The sequence below is a fragment of the Leguminivora glycinivorella genome, chromosome 20 (assembly GCF_023078275.1).
Source record: "Leguminivora glycinivorella isolate SPB_JAAS2020 chromosome 20, LegGlyc_1.1, whole genome shotgun sequence".
Taxonomy (NCBI): Eukaryota; Metazoa; Arthropoda; class Insecta; order Lepidoptera; family Tortricidae; genus Leguminivora; species Leguminivora glycinivorella.
This window is the reverse complement of record NC_062990.1, coordinates 12,563,395-12,580,719: the sequence shown is the minus strand read 5'-3', so window position 1 is coordinate 12,580,719 and position 17,325 is coordinate 12,563,395. Positions and strand designations below refer to the sequence as shown.

The 17,325-nt window shown below is 37.1% G+C and overlaps 3 protein-coding genes across 4 annotated transcripts in view; 1 reads left to right on the top strand and 2 right to left on the bottom strand.

Annotated features, from left to right (window-relative positions):
• Window positions 1–1,008: 1,008 nt before the first annotated feature.
• LOC125237204 (rRNA 2'-O-methyltransferase fibrillarin-like) lies at window positions 1,009–8,058 on the bottom strand. The gene is given in 9 exon segments (XM_048144199.1): window positions 1,009–1,883; window positions 2,437–2,560; window positions 3,150–3,271; window positions 3,719–3,889; window positions 4,313–4,415; window positions 5,382–5,463; window positions 6,327–6,392; window positions 6,395–6,499; window positions 7,917–8,058. Coding segments are annotated over 9 exon segments (957 nt in total). The 5' UTR covers window positions 7,930–8,058; the 3' UTR covers window positions 1,009–1,712.
• A 166-nt stretch (window positions 8,059–8,224) lies between these two features.
• Window positions 8,225–9,910, top strand: LOC125237207 (regulation of enolase protein 1-like). The gene is made up of 3 exons (XM_048144204.1): window positions 8,225–8,684; window positions 8,978–9,134; window positions 9,532–9,910. The coding sequence occupies exons 1-3, from the start codon at window positions 8,484–8,486 to the stop codon at window positions 9,771–9,773; spliced, it is 600 nt and encodes a 199-aa protein (XP_048000161.1). The 5' UTR covers window positions 8,225–8,483; the 3' UTR covers window positions 9,774–9,910.
• Window positions 9,911–10,911: 1,001 nt separating this feature from the next.
• The window catches only part of LOC125237202, a 43,601-nt gene continuing 37,187 nt past the window's right edge, over window positions 10,912–17,325 (bottom strand). For both annotated transcript variants that reach the window (XM_048144197.1, XM_048144198.1), the window contains exons 4-6: window positions 16,305–16,367; window positions 13,012–13,173; window positions 10,912–12,522 (exon numbers count right to left, since the gene is read on the bottom strand). In XM_048144197.1, coding sequence (XP_048000154.1) covers window positions 12,421–12,522; window positions 13,012–13,173; window positions 16,305–16,367 — 327 coding nt within the window. In that variant the 3' untranslated portion in view covers window positions 10,912–12,420. The remainder of the gene's footprint in view (window positions 12,523–13,011; window positions 13,174–16,304; window positions 16,368–17,325) is intronic.

Genomic DNA, 17,325 nt, shown 5'->3' with positions numbered 1-17,325 from the left:
TAAAACTAGTTACAAAAAAATGTATGTTGCGCTAAATGGTCCTTTCTCAGCTAGGTGTCACGGTATGGGCCACATGGCACACTCCGCAACGCTGGTTTGGTTTTCTGTAAGGCCTAGAAAATGGACTAGGTGGCACTATAGTTATTTGTTATACAAGGGGGCAAAGTTGTATTTTAACGCAGAGTGTGGAATTGACAAACGAGCAAGTGAAAGGATTCTATAGTTGAACCACGAGCGAAGCGAGGGGTTCGAGAATAGAATCCTGAACTTGCGAGTTTTTAACACACGAGAAGTAAAATACATTTGCACCCGAGTGTAACACAAAACTTTTCCCCTCACTATAGCGAGGAAACTACAACGCAAGAAAATGCGTTTATCACTGCTTCCAGTAGTTCCACGGGTGGTAAATCATCTTAATTACTAGATTCAACTACTTTTGTCAATTTTAAAGCAGTTAATTTGACTTTATTCAAGGTCAAATTACTTTACCCACTAGTGGACAAAATGCGTTTTTACCAGCTGGTATTAAAGGACAAAACACGTGTTTCCGAGCTAGTGAGGGGAAAAGTAAATGCTTGCCTAACTGGACGAAGTGAAGTTGCTGTACTTGTACTATTATATATTCTGTGGTTGCTGTTGGGTTTGGGGTGACGTATTGAACATAACATTGGAAAGACAGGGAGAAGTTGGACGTAGTAAATCCTCAAAAATCTGTCATAAATAAAAATATCAGGGGGCTGCGAGAAGTGGTTCATTATATGCCAGGTCGAAACGGAGGCTCATCTGTAATTCTGTACTGAAAAACGTCGTACGATACACGTGCGAAAAGGAAATTCGTAACTCGTGTCGATTTAAAACACTCCCTTCCGTCGTGTTTTAAATTTCGAACTCATTCTACTGAACATTATGTCAAAAAGAAAAGTACATACATTCCCATGGCAATTTATGGAGGATGGATCATTTTCACTAAATCCAGTTGTAAAACTATTTTAAGATAATAAAACAGTATTTGTCATTCGCACCATCGTTTATATTTATCATTCTCTTAAAACTTACACATACACTCGCGTATGTCCATAAAACTTAACATTACACTTAAACTAAAACACGACATATCGGCAGTATATCAAATACATTTCAACTTCATATATCTTTTTAACAGCAACTCAATGAAACAAAATTGTATATGAAAACTAGATGCATACTATTAAGGCGATGGTATATTTTTTTTGTGTCGCTAAAATGCTACATTAATATTAATTTATGTTTATAAAGATTTTAATCTAGCTTTCCAAAGGGCCTAACCGAGTTGCCAATAGTTTATACCGTAGCGAACGAAACGGCAACCTCTCCATTAATATGGCAAAGAGACAGCATTTCGGTTGGTACAGGACAAACAATTGGTATCTTGGTTAGCAATTCGTCACTACTTTGAAAAAATCTCGTATCTTCCACTGCTCCTCAAAGTTAAAACGTCAGTAAGTCTATATGCATTGCATACATACTTATTATATTTTTCTTTTCATTGACAGGAGAAGATACAAGTTTTTTTCAAAGTAGTGAAGAATGGCATCATTGTAAATGTTGACAGATTTTGTAAAATTCCCAAAAATAAAGTTTCTACCTTACTATTTAAGTAATGGAATTTAATAACAAAAAAAAATCAGGTTTACTTAATTTCTTAAACTTAGTCAAAAATCTTGATAGTCAATCTATTTGTCTTTCTTGGGTGGTGGTCTAAAGACACCGACGACTACTGCGTGGTCTCTCTCGTAGGGTTCTAGCGTCAGCTGTTCCTGTGGCTTCAGCTTGTCGGCTTGGAGCTTCTTCACCTCGGCTGAGAAGACTGCCTCGGGTTGGGCTGTTGAGTCGATACAGGAGGCCTGAGGAAATAAATGGACTTAGTATGGTGGTAAGGAAGTTGTAGAGAAAGATATGGATGGTAAGGGCCTCAGTGAGAGAGTTCTTTATCAACATGAAAGATTTAGCATTGAGTTTTCATCATAGGATAACATTACTTCAGATATCTTAATTAGAAACTAAGACTTGCTACAGAATGTAGTAATATAGCCTAGGGTCTGCTATTATTTACAAATTTTACAAAGAAAGCAATCTGATTTTAATCTCCAATCTGTAATTTCCTTAGTAAAAATTAGACATTCTTAGTTTAAGGGTTGGCTGCATCAAACCGTCTGTCACCTAACCACTAAATTTTTTGCTAAATTTGATTCTATAGGAAGTTCTACATGATCCCGATCAATAGATCAGATTGCTTAACTATGGTTGGACTGCTTTTCAAACATTAAATCTTGAACAAAAATATTGCACAATACATAAAAATGTACAAATGACAGACTTATGCCAGGTAATATTCTCTACCGAAAGGATCGAGCTGGTGCAAGGCTAGTACAGTTAAGACTAAAATATGAAACATACCTTGATAGAAATAACAAAATGTCCTCCATTCTTCAAGAAGTGCTGTGCGTTGAGACTGACGATCCTAGCCTGGTCGGGTTGCGCGACGTCAGCGAATATCGTGTCCACCATGCCGACCAACATTCTGGAATGTGTAACTTGTATTAGTGCTGTGGCTTGTGTGAAATGGTGGGAAATTAGATGTGTTGTGAGGTCAGAGAGAGAGGACAGTGTATCAACATGAAAGATTTAGAAGGACAATTTCATCATTTAGACAGGATTCGGTACTGCTTAGCCTAATGGTATGAATTTGGATTTATCAGTGAGCAAGAAGTTATTTTTATAAGTATTCAGCAATATTTTGACAGAAACTAAAGCAAAATAGGAACATGCTGTTAAAAAATCTGGTTTTGATTGGACAAGTTTTCAAGAACATTACAAGAAAAATATTGTAGCAGTACATTATCTAGCTGGGTTTTTTCAATTGGTAAAGTATCACAATCCAGACAGCATAAAATTATTTGCATTTCTTTCCTTTTACTTTTAGGCCGATAGTCCATTATCATATGTTTGTCATAGAAATATGATCATAGGCGACATGCCGTCCTTTTTCTTCACGTTGTAGAAAAAGGGAGGCATACAGACCTATGATCATATTTGTATGATAAACATATGATAGTGGACTATCGGCCTATCATATACTAAATTTAAATTGAATAATTTATTTAACCAACCTATATTTGAGCGGGTGTCTGGCATCTTCAATAATAGGTATAATATTGGTCCTCTTCTTGGCCACATTTATTAGATCACGTCCGGATCGGTGGGAGAACTCGACGGCGTACACTAGACCTTCCTGTAATAGACATAAGGTTCAGTTTGCGAAGTAAAAAAAGGGGGGTTGAGTGAAGGTTGGTGGTTATCAGAAGTGGGTAAGTGGATATAGTCTTCACGAATAGGTCAGGTTAGAGGGACCACTGATCATCATTTAGATTTTTTTTTCCAACATGATAAAATACATAGTAAAATTTCTTAAAATTAGAAACAGGTAGATGTTTCGAAAGAATTGGTTGACAAAATTGATTTCTAGTCAAATAGAGCATCTAAAAGTTTTCAAGTTAGAAATATTATAATTAAAGTGGTGTATTTTATGTATCAATTATTTATATTACAGCTGAATTAGGTAATTAGTGTGCAAAATTTTTTTAAGTCAGACAAATTAAGCAATCAAGCTAATTTAAACCTTTTCTGTTGTCATTTAAACATGTTGATTTCTATAAAAACAAATAAACTATCAACTCACAGGTCCAACAACATCAGAGACATGACTGACTGTAGTTCCACTGGCAGCTCCAAGGTACAGCACCCTGGAGCCCGGAGGCATGTGTATAGCATCCACACCACCCATGATAGCCGCTGCCAACTTTGATCTGAACGGGTTCCATACTCTGTATTCAACCTTCTCCCCATCGGTCTGTAAAGAGTTTATAGTTAGTGGGTGTAAAAATTAGGGGGGGATTATGTGGGAGATTGGTGTGTAAATCAGAAGTGGGTAAGTGGATATAGTCTTCACGAATAGGTCAGGTTAGAGGGACCACTGATCATCATTTTGGTAGTTTTTTAAAACTTAACATGAATTTTAAATTGCAAAAAGGATAGGTAAAATTCGCTTATAAATCTAGTTTATAAACAAAGTGTAGTTTTTCAGCTGGTGTTAAAAATAAATAATTAATGTATAATCCTTTGAAGTGAAGTTGCTACAAAATTTTTCATTCTTATATTGCTTTTTTTTTAAATTATGTAATATTTTATTTCATTCAAAACAGTTTTGTTTTTTTTTTTATGCCAAAACTAGCCAAAACTATCTTATTCAGGGTTAAACCATAAATATACAAACCTCAACAGATATCCTCTTTTCTCCATAAACTTCAGAACCGGGCACAAAATTTCTGGTGACTAGCGCATCCTCTTTGCCTCTGGCGATGAATACTCCAGCGTGTCTAAGAAATAAAAACACTTGTTAACAAAATGGAAATAAAAAACATGTTAATAGTTTCGTTTTTAGTTGATCAGATACAAAAGTAGCTTCAAGCATTAGCTTTCAGAAGAACGAAAGTTTTGTAAATAAACATCATTTCAGAGACAAATGTTCAGATTTCTGATTCTATGGTGGAATTGAAATAGAACAACATCCTTGCTTAAAGTAAACAGTGTCAGATAGCGAACAAATTGTTTAACAGCCTGTCATGGCAGGATTTCTTGAGGCATTGGGATGACAGGACTAGCCAACTCAAAATAGGCACAAGAAATCAGATTTGCTGAAAATCGCCCGTACTACAATACAGTCTGTCATCACAATTATTTTTACTTTGTTTCTCGCCTGCTACACAAAACTGGTGTAGTATCACAGTATAGTAAAGAGTACTATCGTACAGTATGGCTACTCCCGCTACCCGCTGAAAGTGCCGCCCAGCCCCTCTGGACTACCTCACAGTTACTGCCTGTCAAAAACGCGAACAGTCGATCTGTCATATTTCACCAATACAAGCATAGTACGCGTTCACCTACACGAGCTTAAGACTGTGTGCTAGGAACGCGCCTCTTTCATATTTGATTGCCAGTGTCCGAGGTGTGGCAGTATCTAAGGCAGCGTTCCCACTTATGCGTCGCGTGTCTCGGGGTGCGCAAAGGGCGTCCGCGCCACGCCACCTGAGTGTAATTCAAAAAGCGTCTCCTCAGTACATTTTGTATAGGAAGGACGTAAGCGGCGCGGCGCACGCCCCGCCGCCGCCACGCCGCCTGGGGCGCGTCTTACGTCTTTCCTATACAAAATGTACTGAGGAGGCGTTTTTTGAATTACACTGAAGCGGCGTGGCGCGGACGCCCGTTGCGCGCCCCGAGACACGCGACGCTCTGGTGTGGCCGGTCACTAAGTTAGCTAGGTACTACATAGAGAAAAGACAAACCTGTGTGGCTCGATGATAACCTGCTTGCCTCCCTTGAAGCCGCCGCCACCGCCTCCTCTGCCGCCGCCGCCGCGGCCACGGCCTGTCGACAGAAACATTTGTTAGATCGGAAAGACCATGAGGTAAGTTGTATGTTTGTGACACAGCATCAGAAGTGGGTAAGTGGATATAGTCTTCACGAATAGGTCAGGTTAGAGGGACCACTGATCATCATTTAGTATCCTAACTATTATAAATAGATTTGAGTAGACACTTGTATTTAAGGAGAATATTAGAAGAAGCATTTGATGACCGGTCTGGCCTAGTGCCTAGTTACCCTGCCTGCTAAGCTGCGGTCTGGGTTCGAATCCCGGTAAGGGCATTTATTTGTGTGATGAGCCTGTGCTCATATCTGTATATTTGTTCCCGAGTCATGGATGTTTTCTATGTGTATAAGTATTTGTATATTATATATATCTTTGTCCAAGTACCCACAACACAAGCTATCTTGTGTTTACCGTGGGACTCAATCAATCAATCTGTGTAATAATGTCCTATAATATAATATTAAGAAGTAAATTTGAACAACCTTCTCAAAGTTAAAACGCAGTAACTTTATATGCATTCCATACATACTACATTTTTCACTTCATTGACAGACACAGGACAATATACAAGTTTTTTTCGAAGTAGGGACAATATGCTTTGTTAATAAGAATTTATTTTTCGGGAAGAGATAAAAAAACTTTCTTTTGCATATACACAAGGAAACATAAAATTGATAATAGTACTAGTCAAAAGGCTCAACTCGACATTGTGCTACAGCACGAAGGCTGGATTTTCTGCTCGCCCCTTACTGGTATTATTAAAATGTATGCTCCTTTGTTATTCAAACATCACTGAAAGAAAGAACCTAAACTATAGTAACACTATCTGCACTTCTCACTCTAGGAAATGGGGTCTTACCTCCTCCTCTACCTCCGAACCCACGGCCCCCGCCGCCTCTCTTCTCGAACCCGCCGCGGCCTCCCCGCCCCCGCCCCCGCGGCCCCCGAACCCGCCCCTACCGCCCCCGCCGCGGCCCCCGCCCCGCCCGCCGCCGAAGCCGCCGCGCCCGCCGCCACGACCTCCGTTGAACTCTGGAAGATAACTAAGCGTTGTAGGTGGTAGTTGGTAAATGTTGGTAAGAAAAGTTATATGGGACGATCAGAAGTGGGTAAGTGGATATAGTCTTCACGAGTAGGTCAGGTTAGAGGGACCACTGATCATCATGTTAAAGCTGCTCAAAAAAGAGTGTGTTTCTGTCAGCTGAATGTATTAGAAATAGTGGTAAATGTGGTAACTGAAACCGTAGTGTCCACTTGAGGCACTGGTCCCACGGCGAGCTAGCAAACTATGAGCTATTGGCTATTTGTGCGACAAAAGATAGTCGCTCCCGTGTAAATAAAAGTGACAGATGTATTATAGCTGAGCTATTGACTATTTTATAGTTCATCGCTCAGCTATAATACATCTCTTTCCTTTGTTTACACGGCAACGACTATCTTTTGTCGCATAAATAGCCGATAGCTCATCGCTTTACTAGCTAGTGGTGGGACCAGTGCCTAAGTGTTCTAAACAGTTCTGAACGAGCATTGTGCATCGATAAAGAAATGAAAAAAGGAGTAAGTCAGTAAAGTGCACACAAATTAAAAAATTCTCACTCGAAACTGTTCAAAACAGTAATAAAAACGCAACTTATCTATAGTGTTGGGAATAAAATACAAAAAAAAAACAATAAAAAAATGTAACCAGTCTGGCACTCGAGGAGATATCATTAATAAAGGAGGTGAAATGCCAGCAATAAATCTAGATAATACGGATAACTCTAAACCCAAATAAATCTTTGAAAAATTTAATAAAAGACAGATTATTTACAATGAGCTCTATCAAAATAATTTGTCTTCTTACTAAAACTAACACTATGAAACTAAATCACATGGATCACATACTTGTACTTTATTTTAAGCAGCATGCCCAAGTGTCAAAAATAATAATTCAAAGGATAGAATAAATGGAATGTTATAGTAGAGATATTGGACTAAAATTAATGAAAAAAGACCACCACATGCATACCACATGTGTGGACATTTTGTGTAATCAAGAGTTGTTCCCAAATTCTAAAATGAGGTTATGTTTGCTTCTATGGGCGATAAGAGAGACGCCTAGTATGCGTACACGTGTGGTTGAAATAATAGTTGAATAAAGCCTATACACCCTAATAAAACAGTTACCATGATAGAGACATACAGTTAAAGGCAACGTGGTTAACCTGAATGCAATTTTATAAAGAAAATCAAAGAAATGCTGGGAACAATCCAAACCTAACCTCAAATACCACATGTGATATTCCATACTAAATCCAGTCACAGAGTAATAGTTAATTATAAGAGATTTTAGGTGCATAAATAAATAAATTTATATAATAAAATACAGAATAAACATAAAAACGTGGTAGTTATCTGGACGCCAAAATCGAACATACATGTCAAAGCGTGGATGTTAAAAAAATCTTACCTGGTTTGCCCATTTTAACCTCAGTAACTTATTGTTAAAAATCCAATGTTTTAATATATTTTTAACTATCTATACACAAAAATAAACTTTATTTTCTTCATAAACCACGCGAGCCCATGACGCCGGTGTGCACTTGACGGAAGTGAGGCCATTTTGAATCTGCGTAGAGTTGAGAGCATAAAAAAAACTTTTGACAGTATCGGTGTTGCCATATGATTTTTTAAATACCGATAAAAAATCAACGAAGTTGAAGGTTGAAGTTACGTAATCAAAAAGTTGTTTAGTACTTACAGTGCTGATAACGATCACTCCACTAAAGGGCTTGAATAGCAAACTGTATATGTATTTCAATGCCTCTCAGGATAAATACTTGAAAATGACAATGCTTGATAAACATACCGCATGATTTACTTTCTAGAGTCTAGAATCTAGACCAATCACTTTCATGCTTATCTAATCCTTGTCAGTTTCTTGCCACGTATTTGTTTGTTACGTTACCCCCTAGTTCATATAAGATACATGTTTTTAATCTTTACACTCCAGTTATATTGAGTTAATCATAACATAATGGAGTCATCAGCTTTTAGTAAAGTTTCGTTTAACGATTTCAAATGGCTGAATGAACCAAAACATTGGAAAGCTAACAAGGAAGTGCTTGAATTTTCAACTGATAACAAAACTGACTTTTGGCAGAAAACTTTTTACGGTTTCACTTTTAATACTGGACATTTATATGGAGTGGAAATAAAAGATGACTTCACTTTAGAGGTAATGTAGCTAAACATTTAATAAACGAATAAAGATAGGAGGTAAACGAGACATGTTGCTTAATGGTGAGCAATCACCGCCGCCCATGGGCACCCGAAACACGAAGAGTTTTTTTCTCTTTATTTTTGAAATTGGCTTCATCGTCAAGTAGCAAGTAGTCAATTAAAAATACCGCCAAAAGGTTAATTTTATTGCAGTTTTTATATTCTAAAACGCACAGAAAGATACTAAGCGGCGTACATACCATATACTCGTACAGTGTGCACTTATCCCCTAAACTGGTCTCGTTCCAGGTTTGCGTCGAAGCTAACTTCACAACGCTCTACGACCAAGCGGGTCTCATGATCTACATAGATGAGCACCATTGGCTGAAGACCGGTATTGAGTATAACGACGGGCAGCCTATGATCGGCAGCGTGCTTACCAATGAAGTTTCGGACTGGGCTACTGGTATTGTTAACGTGGTATCAAATTTAAAACTATTTACTTGTTCTTGACAAAGTGGGCTTGACAGACTATATTTCCCTATCGAATAAAATTACTGTAATGGCTTGGCGTCACGTACTGAACGTAACTTACAGCTTAGCAAAAAAGATAAGACATGGCATCTTCACCAAGCTGCCAAAGGCACAAAAATGCAACATATTTTCTTAAATGGAGTGGTCGAGTGGTTTAGGTAGTGGTAAGGATGTTAGCCGCGTATGTTGAAGACCAGGGTTCGATTCCTGCCTCGACGACTGTGACTATTATTTTAGTTGACATAAAAACGAAACAAGTTTAGTGTTTTAACGTCACGTTTTACGAGCTTACAAAAATTCAAAATTTCACAAATTTGCCCATTTTTCAGGCATATTTCCTGGCAACCCCAATAAGTTTTACCTCCGCCTCACCCGCCTCCGCGACGCCGTGTGTGTCAAATATTCCATAGACAACCAGACTTGGACTCTACTCAGGCTTTGCCCGTTCCCTTCAGCCAGCAAGTATTTCGTTGGACCTATGGCATGCACGCCTCAGAGAGAAGGATTGGAAGTTAAATTTACTAATTTAAGTATTAGTAAACCAGCAGATGATATTTTACATTCAAATTAATTAAACAAAAAATGACTCTTACAGTAAGAGTCTTACTGCATAAATCAATTGATAAGAGCTGAAGGAAAAAATTGACTATAATTGTGTTAAATTTTATAAAAATTTAAAGACTTGAATAAAACAATTATTTTGAAAAAGTATTTATTCCTCCTTCACAGTCCTTTCGACCTTATTGTCTTATTTTTACGTGGAATGTAAGCGACAGACAACACATTATCCACTAAATATAAGCACATCACGAAAACTTTTTAAACTTACAGTAAGATTATTAAAAAATTCTATTGATGCCTGAATATCCATGTTCAGTAAATAAATTCAAATGGGATACCCCCATTTGCCAGAATTTCATTTGCCATAATTTTATTTGCCATCCTATTCAACAATCATAATATTGTTTCTCATAACATCTTATGCCATAATCATTGTTTACTATATTAATCTAGTGCCAGAAACTTTGTTTCCCATAAAGTCAGTTTCCATAATGTCATTTGTCAGAATCATCGAAATCCGTAATTACCACATTCCATATCATCATTTGTCATACAAATTAGCGTCCAGAAAAGTCAATTTCCATAATGTGCTTTGGCAGAATCGAAAACTACTATAATAGGTACTAGAAGGACTAGAGAATGAAACTGCTATCAGAAAGTAGGTTAGGTTAGGTTAGAACTGTGACCCCCTGGAAAATGAAACTGCTATCAGAAAGTAGGTTAGGTTAGGTTAGAACTGTGAACCTCTGGAAAAGGAAACTGCTTGAAAAGTAGGTTAGGTTAGAACTGTGACCCCCCGGAAAATGAAAATACTATCAGACAGTAGGTTAGGTTAGGTTAGAACTGTGACCCCCTAAAAAATGAAACTGCTATCAGAAAGTAGGTTAGGTTAGGTTAGGTTAGAACTGTGACTCCCTGGAGAATGAAACTGCTGGAAAAGTAGGTTAGGTTAGGTTAGAACTGTGACCCCTGGAAAATGAAACTGCTATCAGAAAGTAGGTTAGGTTAGGTAATAATATGGGCAACAATTAATATGGCAATAATTGCTTATGGCGTCTGAATATTCTATGAAACCATATTATTGTACTTAATAATATGGCTAACAAATAGTATGGCATTGTATGATTATGGAAGGTAATATTCGGATAAACAACGAGTATGTCATATGATTTTTATGGTAAACAAATCATTCGGGCAAATGAAATTCAGGCAAGTTAGATTCGGGCAAATGAATATTATGTTAAATGACTATCGGGCAAACAATAGACAACCAAATTCAAATAGTCTGTGGCCATAGACAATCGTCAATTCGTTATATGAATTTTGTAATTGAGCAAAGGTCCTGGCTCAAAAATTCTGAAAAAAAAAATTCGTGCAATGTGCTTAATCCATGGTTTTATATTTGTTTCACATATTCTATTATATGTATGTGTTCCTAACTAACATTTACCATTTACTGTGACTTCTATAAAAATATTTCTTTTACATTATTCGGTAGTGACCAGCAAAATGTTATTTCTTATTTAATTGTTCTGAGATCGAAAAAATCTTCTTTTAACTGTCACTCGCAAGCAAGCGCGCCAAGCGTCATCAGCGCGATACGTGTTCGCCAAGTGCACACTTCACCTGCCCGAGTTGTGGTCGTGTTTGTCGCTCCCGTATTGGCTTACATAGCCATGAAAAACGCTGTCGCCCCACTTGACACTGCTTGTATAGTCTGTTATAGACTTTGAGGCCAATGATGATGATGAGTTAATTTTAAATACTAATTGTTTCAATGAGATAGTAATAACACTAATAACCCTACACATACTTACTTATATGATAATATCCCTTACATTTGTTACCACTCATAGGCTTCGTCTATTACTTACCAACAGATTAACCGTATGCTTGTTAGCCACATTTTGCTGACCACGACCAATACCTACTTAACATATAACTTACATTCTAAATATGAAATGCTTTTTTTAATAACTCTACGAATAACTAAATAAATGGCGAAGCATATTACATTTATCACAATCAAACCAAAGTAATACATATTTTTTATTCCACATAACATATTAATTTTTCAAAATGTCTTTCAAATCAACATTATATTCGCTTTTTAAATACTTTTTTTTTAAACTAGGCAATTCCAAAGAGCAACGGTATCAAGTATATCTTCTTTACCTTTTTATACTAAATGATATGAAATCGTTCGAGATAATAACATTAGTACCAACTACGATATATCAACTTCATGGTTTTCTCAAATCGTAGGTTACACCGTTACACGTATAACCCGTGTACCAAAAATACAGATGTAGTGCGAAGATTTGCCTTCGTATTGTCACGGAAACATACGAACGTGTCATGCTATTTCAGTCAGTCTCAGTACAAGATGTACTGACATTGACTGAACTAGCATGACTTAATACGAAAGTTTCCGGAAAAGCATTAGGGTGACTTTCCACCAGAGATGCACGCTATGCTTTGTGGACCAATAAATATGATTGGTGGATATCAGACGCATCCATGGCAACGTAGCGTAGCACATCTCTGGTGGAAAGGCACCCTTAGGTTACACGGGTGAATCCGTGTAACTCAAATAAGAATAACGTGTAACGTGTAATCACAATTAAATATGAGCTTTGCGCTCGTCACACTAAAGTCTAATACCCTTGATCGTCGACCGGCTCAGTTTTGATGGAGACCTGCATGTTCTGTGGGTTTGGTAACGCTGTTGGTGTCTTTGAGCGTTCTAGATTGTACATCTGAAATAGATAATAAGAAGTGATAAACACTGGATAAGATAGAAATCAATATAATTGCAGTCAGGTAACGGTATTAATATGATTTAAATCCTAGAATGACCTTCAAAGAATCAAATCATTTACTTAGTAAGTAGATTTTTTTATGAAGTCAGTGTGAACTGAAATAATCAGTTAAATTTATAGTAATTATAGTAGCGTGACTATTAAAAATATGTACAAATTAAAATATTTTCTATGAAAATAATTTAATTTGTTCTAGAAGTAAGTCAGTGTAATTTCTTTAGAAAATGTGACATGGTCTCCGGACTATCACCGTATTCGTGTATTGATTTCATTAAAAACTCATTTTAGAAGTTGCCTTTGCGACGAGAAACCATACTTAGTATGGGATGTCGAAATATGGAGAAATTTTAAATATAAACTCAATGAGCATTTAAAATATTCTCTGGAGTTTTAAGCGTGCATAGGTACGTGTATGAGTGTCTTTACCTTCATAAATAACGGTGTGGAGAGTTGCGCTACGCTAGTCGCTTTACTGAGCGACTCGTCCATTTCTGACATTCTGGGGACTTCTAGAGGTACCACCTTCATCTTGGGACCGCGTTTCTTTGACAGTTGTTCTTCATCGGAGTCTGATGGAGGAGGACGGACCTGGAAAATTCGTTAAAAAGCAAAATTAATTTTCTACAAAACAAAGATCAGTTTGAAAAAAAAAAATGTTTAGTTACAGATTTTGCTTTTATGATCATTTTATTGATTTATTATGTATGATAGGACATTCTTACACAGATTTACTGAGTCCCACGGTAAGCTCAAGAAGGCTTGTGAGTTGTGTTGCAGGTACTCAGACAACGATATATATAATATACAAATACTTATATTATATACATAGAAAACATCCATGACTCAGGAACAAATATCTGTGCTCATCACACAAATAAATGCCCTTACCGGGATTCGAACCCGGGACCGCGGCGTAGCTGTCAGGGTCACTACGCGCTAGGCCAGACCGGTCGTCACTGCTTAACAACTACTTATTAACTGCTTTAACAGTTCCAGTGGATCAAACCGAGGATGCTAATTTAGAATCCTGACATTTGATTGCACAGAACACAATATTAGGATATTCATAAACGATTGAAAGATAATATTATGACGGAATTGTGTTCCGGTGAAGAAAATACTCGTAAATGCCTTTTAAACTATTTCGGTGATATGATGGTTAGTGAAGTCGCCATCACATATATCGGAGGCATCGGAGCGCTCAACGTGCTCAGTGCTGCCCAATAGGGAACTTGGCTGTACTTAAAACAAAAATATTTTATACCTTGCACGAAATAAAGCATCAGATAAATATAAGAAAAACATGGATAGAAGTTATTTTTAAATCCAATTTATATTTAATAAGTCGGGTAGAAATATCGTCACTACTTTTAAAAAATCTCATATCTCACGCTGTTCCTCAAAGTTAAAACGCAGTAAGTCTATATGCATTCCATACATACTTACTACAATTTTCTTTTGATTGACAGACGAAGATACAAGTTTTTTTTTAAAGTAGTGACGATATATGAAGTAACTGAGTTGACCGTGACGTCACTCAATTTGATTTCATATTAATTCCATATTAGCGAGACGTTCAAATTCGTTTTGACAGTTCTTAAAAAGAAGCTGATTTGACTAGGAGGCAAGTAGCCTATACCAAAGACTTATATAACTAATATAACTCCGTATAGACAGATAAAGTCTAAGAAAAAAACGTAACTCAGTACCATACAAAAAAGGTACGGTGGCCAAGATGGCGTTACACCTTTGGGGTACGCTCAGCTAGATGGCGCTAATATTAATATTTGATATTTTAACACATATCAAGCTAAGCAAAAATAAGATAAAAAAGTTTTTATTAGATAATTATCAGAAAACGGGTTAGCGTAAATGTATCAATTAGACATTAGAATTAGTACCTAAGTAATGTATTGGGTTGGTAAGAAAGTAATGAGCGAATCATAACCAATATTGTAATTTTTATTTAATTCATTATTTTAATCATTTATCAAAAATATAACGGCCTTCGTTATCTACTACTTGTCTCCATCGTTCTGGTAAAGAATGAATAGCATCGGCGAAGAAGTTCTTAGGTTTAGATTCAAAAAACTCAGCTATGTACTGTCGTAGATGGGCTTGATCATCGAACTTTTTTTCATTCAAGGCATTGCTTAGCGATCTGAACAATGCGTAATCCGTAGGTGCCAAGTCTGGAGAGTACGGTGGATGAGGTATCACTTTCCAACCTAGCTCCAATAGCTTTAGCCGAGTCACTTTTGCAATGTGTGGGCGAGCATTGTCGTGTAAGAAAAAAACTTTAGCATGCTGTGGACGATTCTGACAGATTTTTTGGTTTAAATTTTCAAGCTGATTACAGTATACTGATGCGGTAACAGTCATTCCACTTGGTAGGAGTTCCCAGTGAATAATACCATGAATATCCCACCAAACGGACAGCATAACTTTTTTCGGGTGAGGCTCTGTTTTTGGTGCCTCTATTCCTTTTTCGTTTGGAGCTAGCCACTGACGTTTGCGTGTGTGATTTATATATAAGACCCATTTTTCATCTCCAGAGATAAGATGGTCCAACCAGTTGAATGTGCGGCGAAAAGACAGAAGTTGTATGCAGATATCGGCACGGCGGTTTAGTTGATCTCTATCAAGTTCGTGCGGTATCCAAACACTGTATTTGTAGTTTTTTCCCAACTCGTGTAAATGTGTTTCTATGGTGACATGAGAGCAGCCTAACTCGGTAGCAAGAGTACGACTCGTTAGCCTCGGATCTCCTTCAATTAAGGTTTTTAATTTGGCTACATCAATCTTCACCGGTCGACCAGACTTAGGTTGATCTGATAATGAAAAGTTGCCACTACGAAACCGCTGGAACCATCGTTTCGCCGTGGCCTCAGACACAACTTCAGGAGCAACACGCTGACATATATTACGCACTGCTTCGGCGGCTGAATGGCCAGACTGAAATTCATATAGTAAGCAATGCCTTACATGCACTTTTAATTCGTCCATTTTCTTCCTTATATTAGCTCGGCGACAGCTAGTGAATGACTGACGAGAAACTGTGCGACACGCCCTTTATATACTTTCGACCATAGAAGATTCTAGAACTCTCTCAAATATTTTATGTGGAATTCAATCGATCGCTCATTACTTTCTTACCAACCCAATAGTTTAATTAGATTAAGTAAGAATCAGCATCAAAACTGTGCAATGGTTTCACAGTTCTCCGACCGCCTTCAAAACTTGTTTTTGTAGTTAGATAATGGCCACCAGCTGGTCGGACAAGTGTGTTGCTGTTACTACCTACCTTACACAGTAGACGATAAGGAAATAATAGTGAGTGCTTGCATTCGCCAACAAACTGTCATACAGTTTGGCGAAAATACTATAATTAGAATAATACTGTGTAACCTTTTTTGAGTAAATAAATTAATTAAAAAAAAAAAAGAATATGGGCCAAATTGTCAAAATGGAGGTTCAAAAGTTTTAAGCCTGTGTCAAGAGATGGCAGTCTATGCACTGTGATTACACATTTTACTTCGACAGTAACTCTCTATAATACTCTATCCTCTTTGCCTATACTGAACACGCCTGTATTTTCAAGGCGCTTTCTGTAAGTATGTTATTTAGAAGGCACGTTCAGATATTTTCTATCATTTCGGCCACTCCAATATATTCGAGGCGACAGTGCATGTAAGTATGTCTAAGACATGAAGACTCACCTTTCTAGGGCGACCGGGTCCTCTTCTTTTCGCTGGCATTGGCAGTGGAGATGGAGAACGATTCTATAAGAACAAGATAAAGATTTTGTTACATAAGTACAAATTTAAATACTTAATTAATACATATAAATCTAGTACAAAATTCGTCAAAAACAAACAAGAAGTTATGCAAGAAGCCACACCACCATAAGCTGTGTAAGTATCAAATCCAACATAATTTTTAAGAAAAAAAAACCGCCGCCTTTGGGGTTCTGGTGAAAGCTACTTGCGAATGTTGGATTATGTAGAAATGTGTAGGTATTTTTTAAAACTGCTTTTAATGCTTTAATTATTTGATGGCAACACAAATGAATATACGTATACCGTTAAGGTTTGAGGAGTTTCCACAATTCCTCATGAATCCGATTATAAGAAATCGAAGCTTGACAAAATTTGACTTGAAAACTCAATATGCTTAACAAACATAACACATCTCATAACAAATAAATGTCACTGTTCTGAACTTAAATGCATGCTAAGAGTTTTGAATGATTCACGGTTATTTTCATTAGACTTATATTGACCGGGATATAGACCGTGATTACCTTTTTGATTTTTGTCGAGCTCCCGATATTTCGACGCAGTTGCATGCATCATGATCACGGAAAAATCAAAAAGGTAATCACGGTCTATATCCCGGTCAATATAAGTTAAATGCATGCTGTTCTTATAAAAATACCAAAGTCACTTTAAGTGTGCCGTTCAGATTTAAGGAGTTCCGTTCTGACCATCATCAGTAGTTCCACTGCACCAAATGTCACTGTTCCGTACGTAAATGCATGCTGTTGTTGCTGATTTGAGGCGGCGGTTAAAAAGACAATTGTTTGTCCCTGCCTGTTATCTTAACTTTTGTGACGTTAGATAAAAACAAATTACACAGATACTTACTAATCTATAGTACCTACTCGTATTGCTTAAAACAAGCCGGATCCCCATAGCCTTATAATATTTTTGTAATTTTTTATTATAGAATAGAATAGAA

Excerpts from the sequence above, each read along its gene's own strand:
- LOC125237207 (XM_048144204.1), top strand. The coding sequence starts at position 8,484 with ATGGAGTCATCAGCTTTTAGTAAAGTTTCGTTTAACGATTTCAAATGG. Across the intron at positions 8,685-8,977 it reads AAGATGACTTCACTTTAGAG|GTTTGCGTCGAAGCTAACTT; the intron begins GTAATGTAGCTA and ends GTCTCGTTCCAG. Across the intron at positions 9,135-9,531 it reads AGTTTCGGACTGGGCTACTG|GCATATTTCCTGGCAACCCC; the intron begins GTATTGTTAACG and ends CCCATTTTTCAG.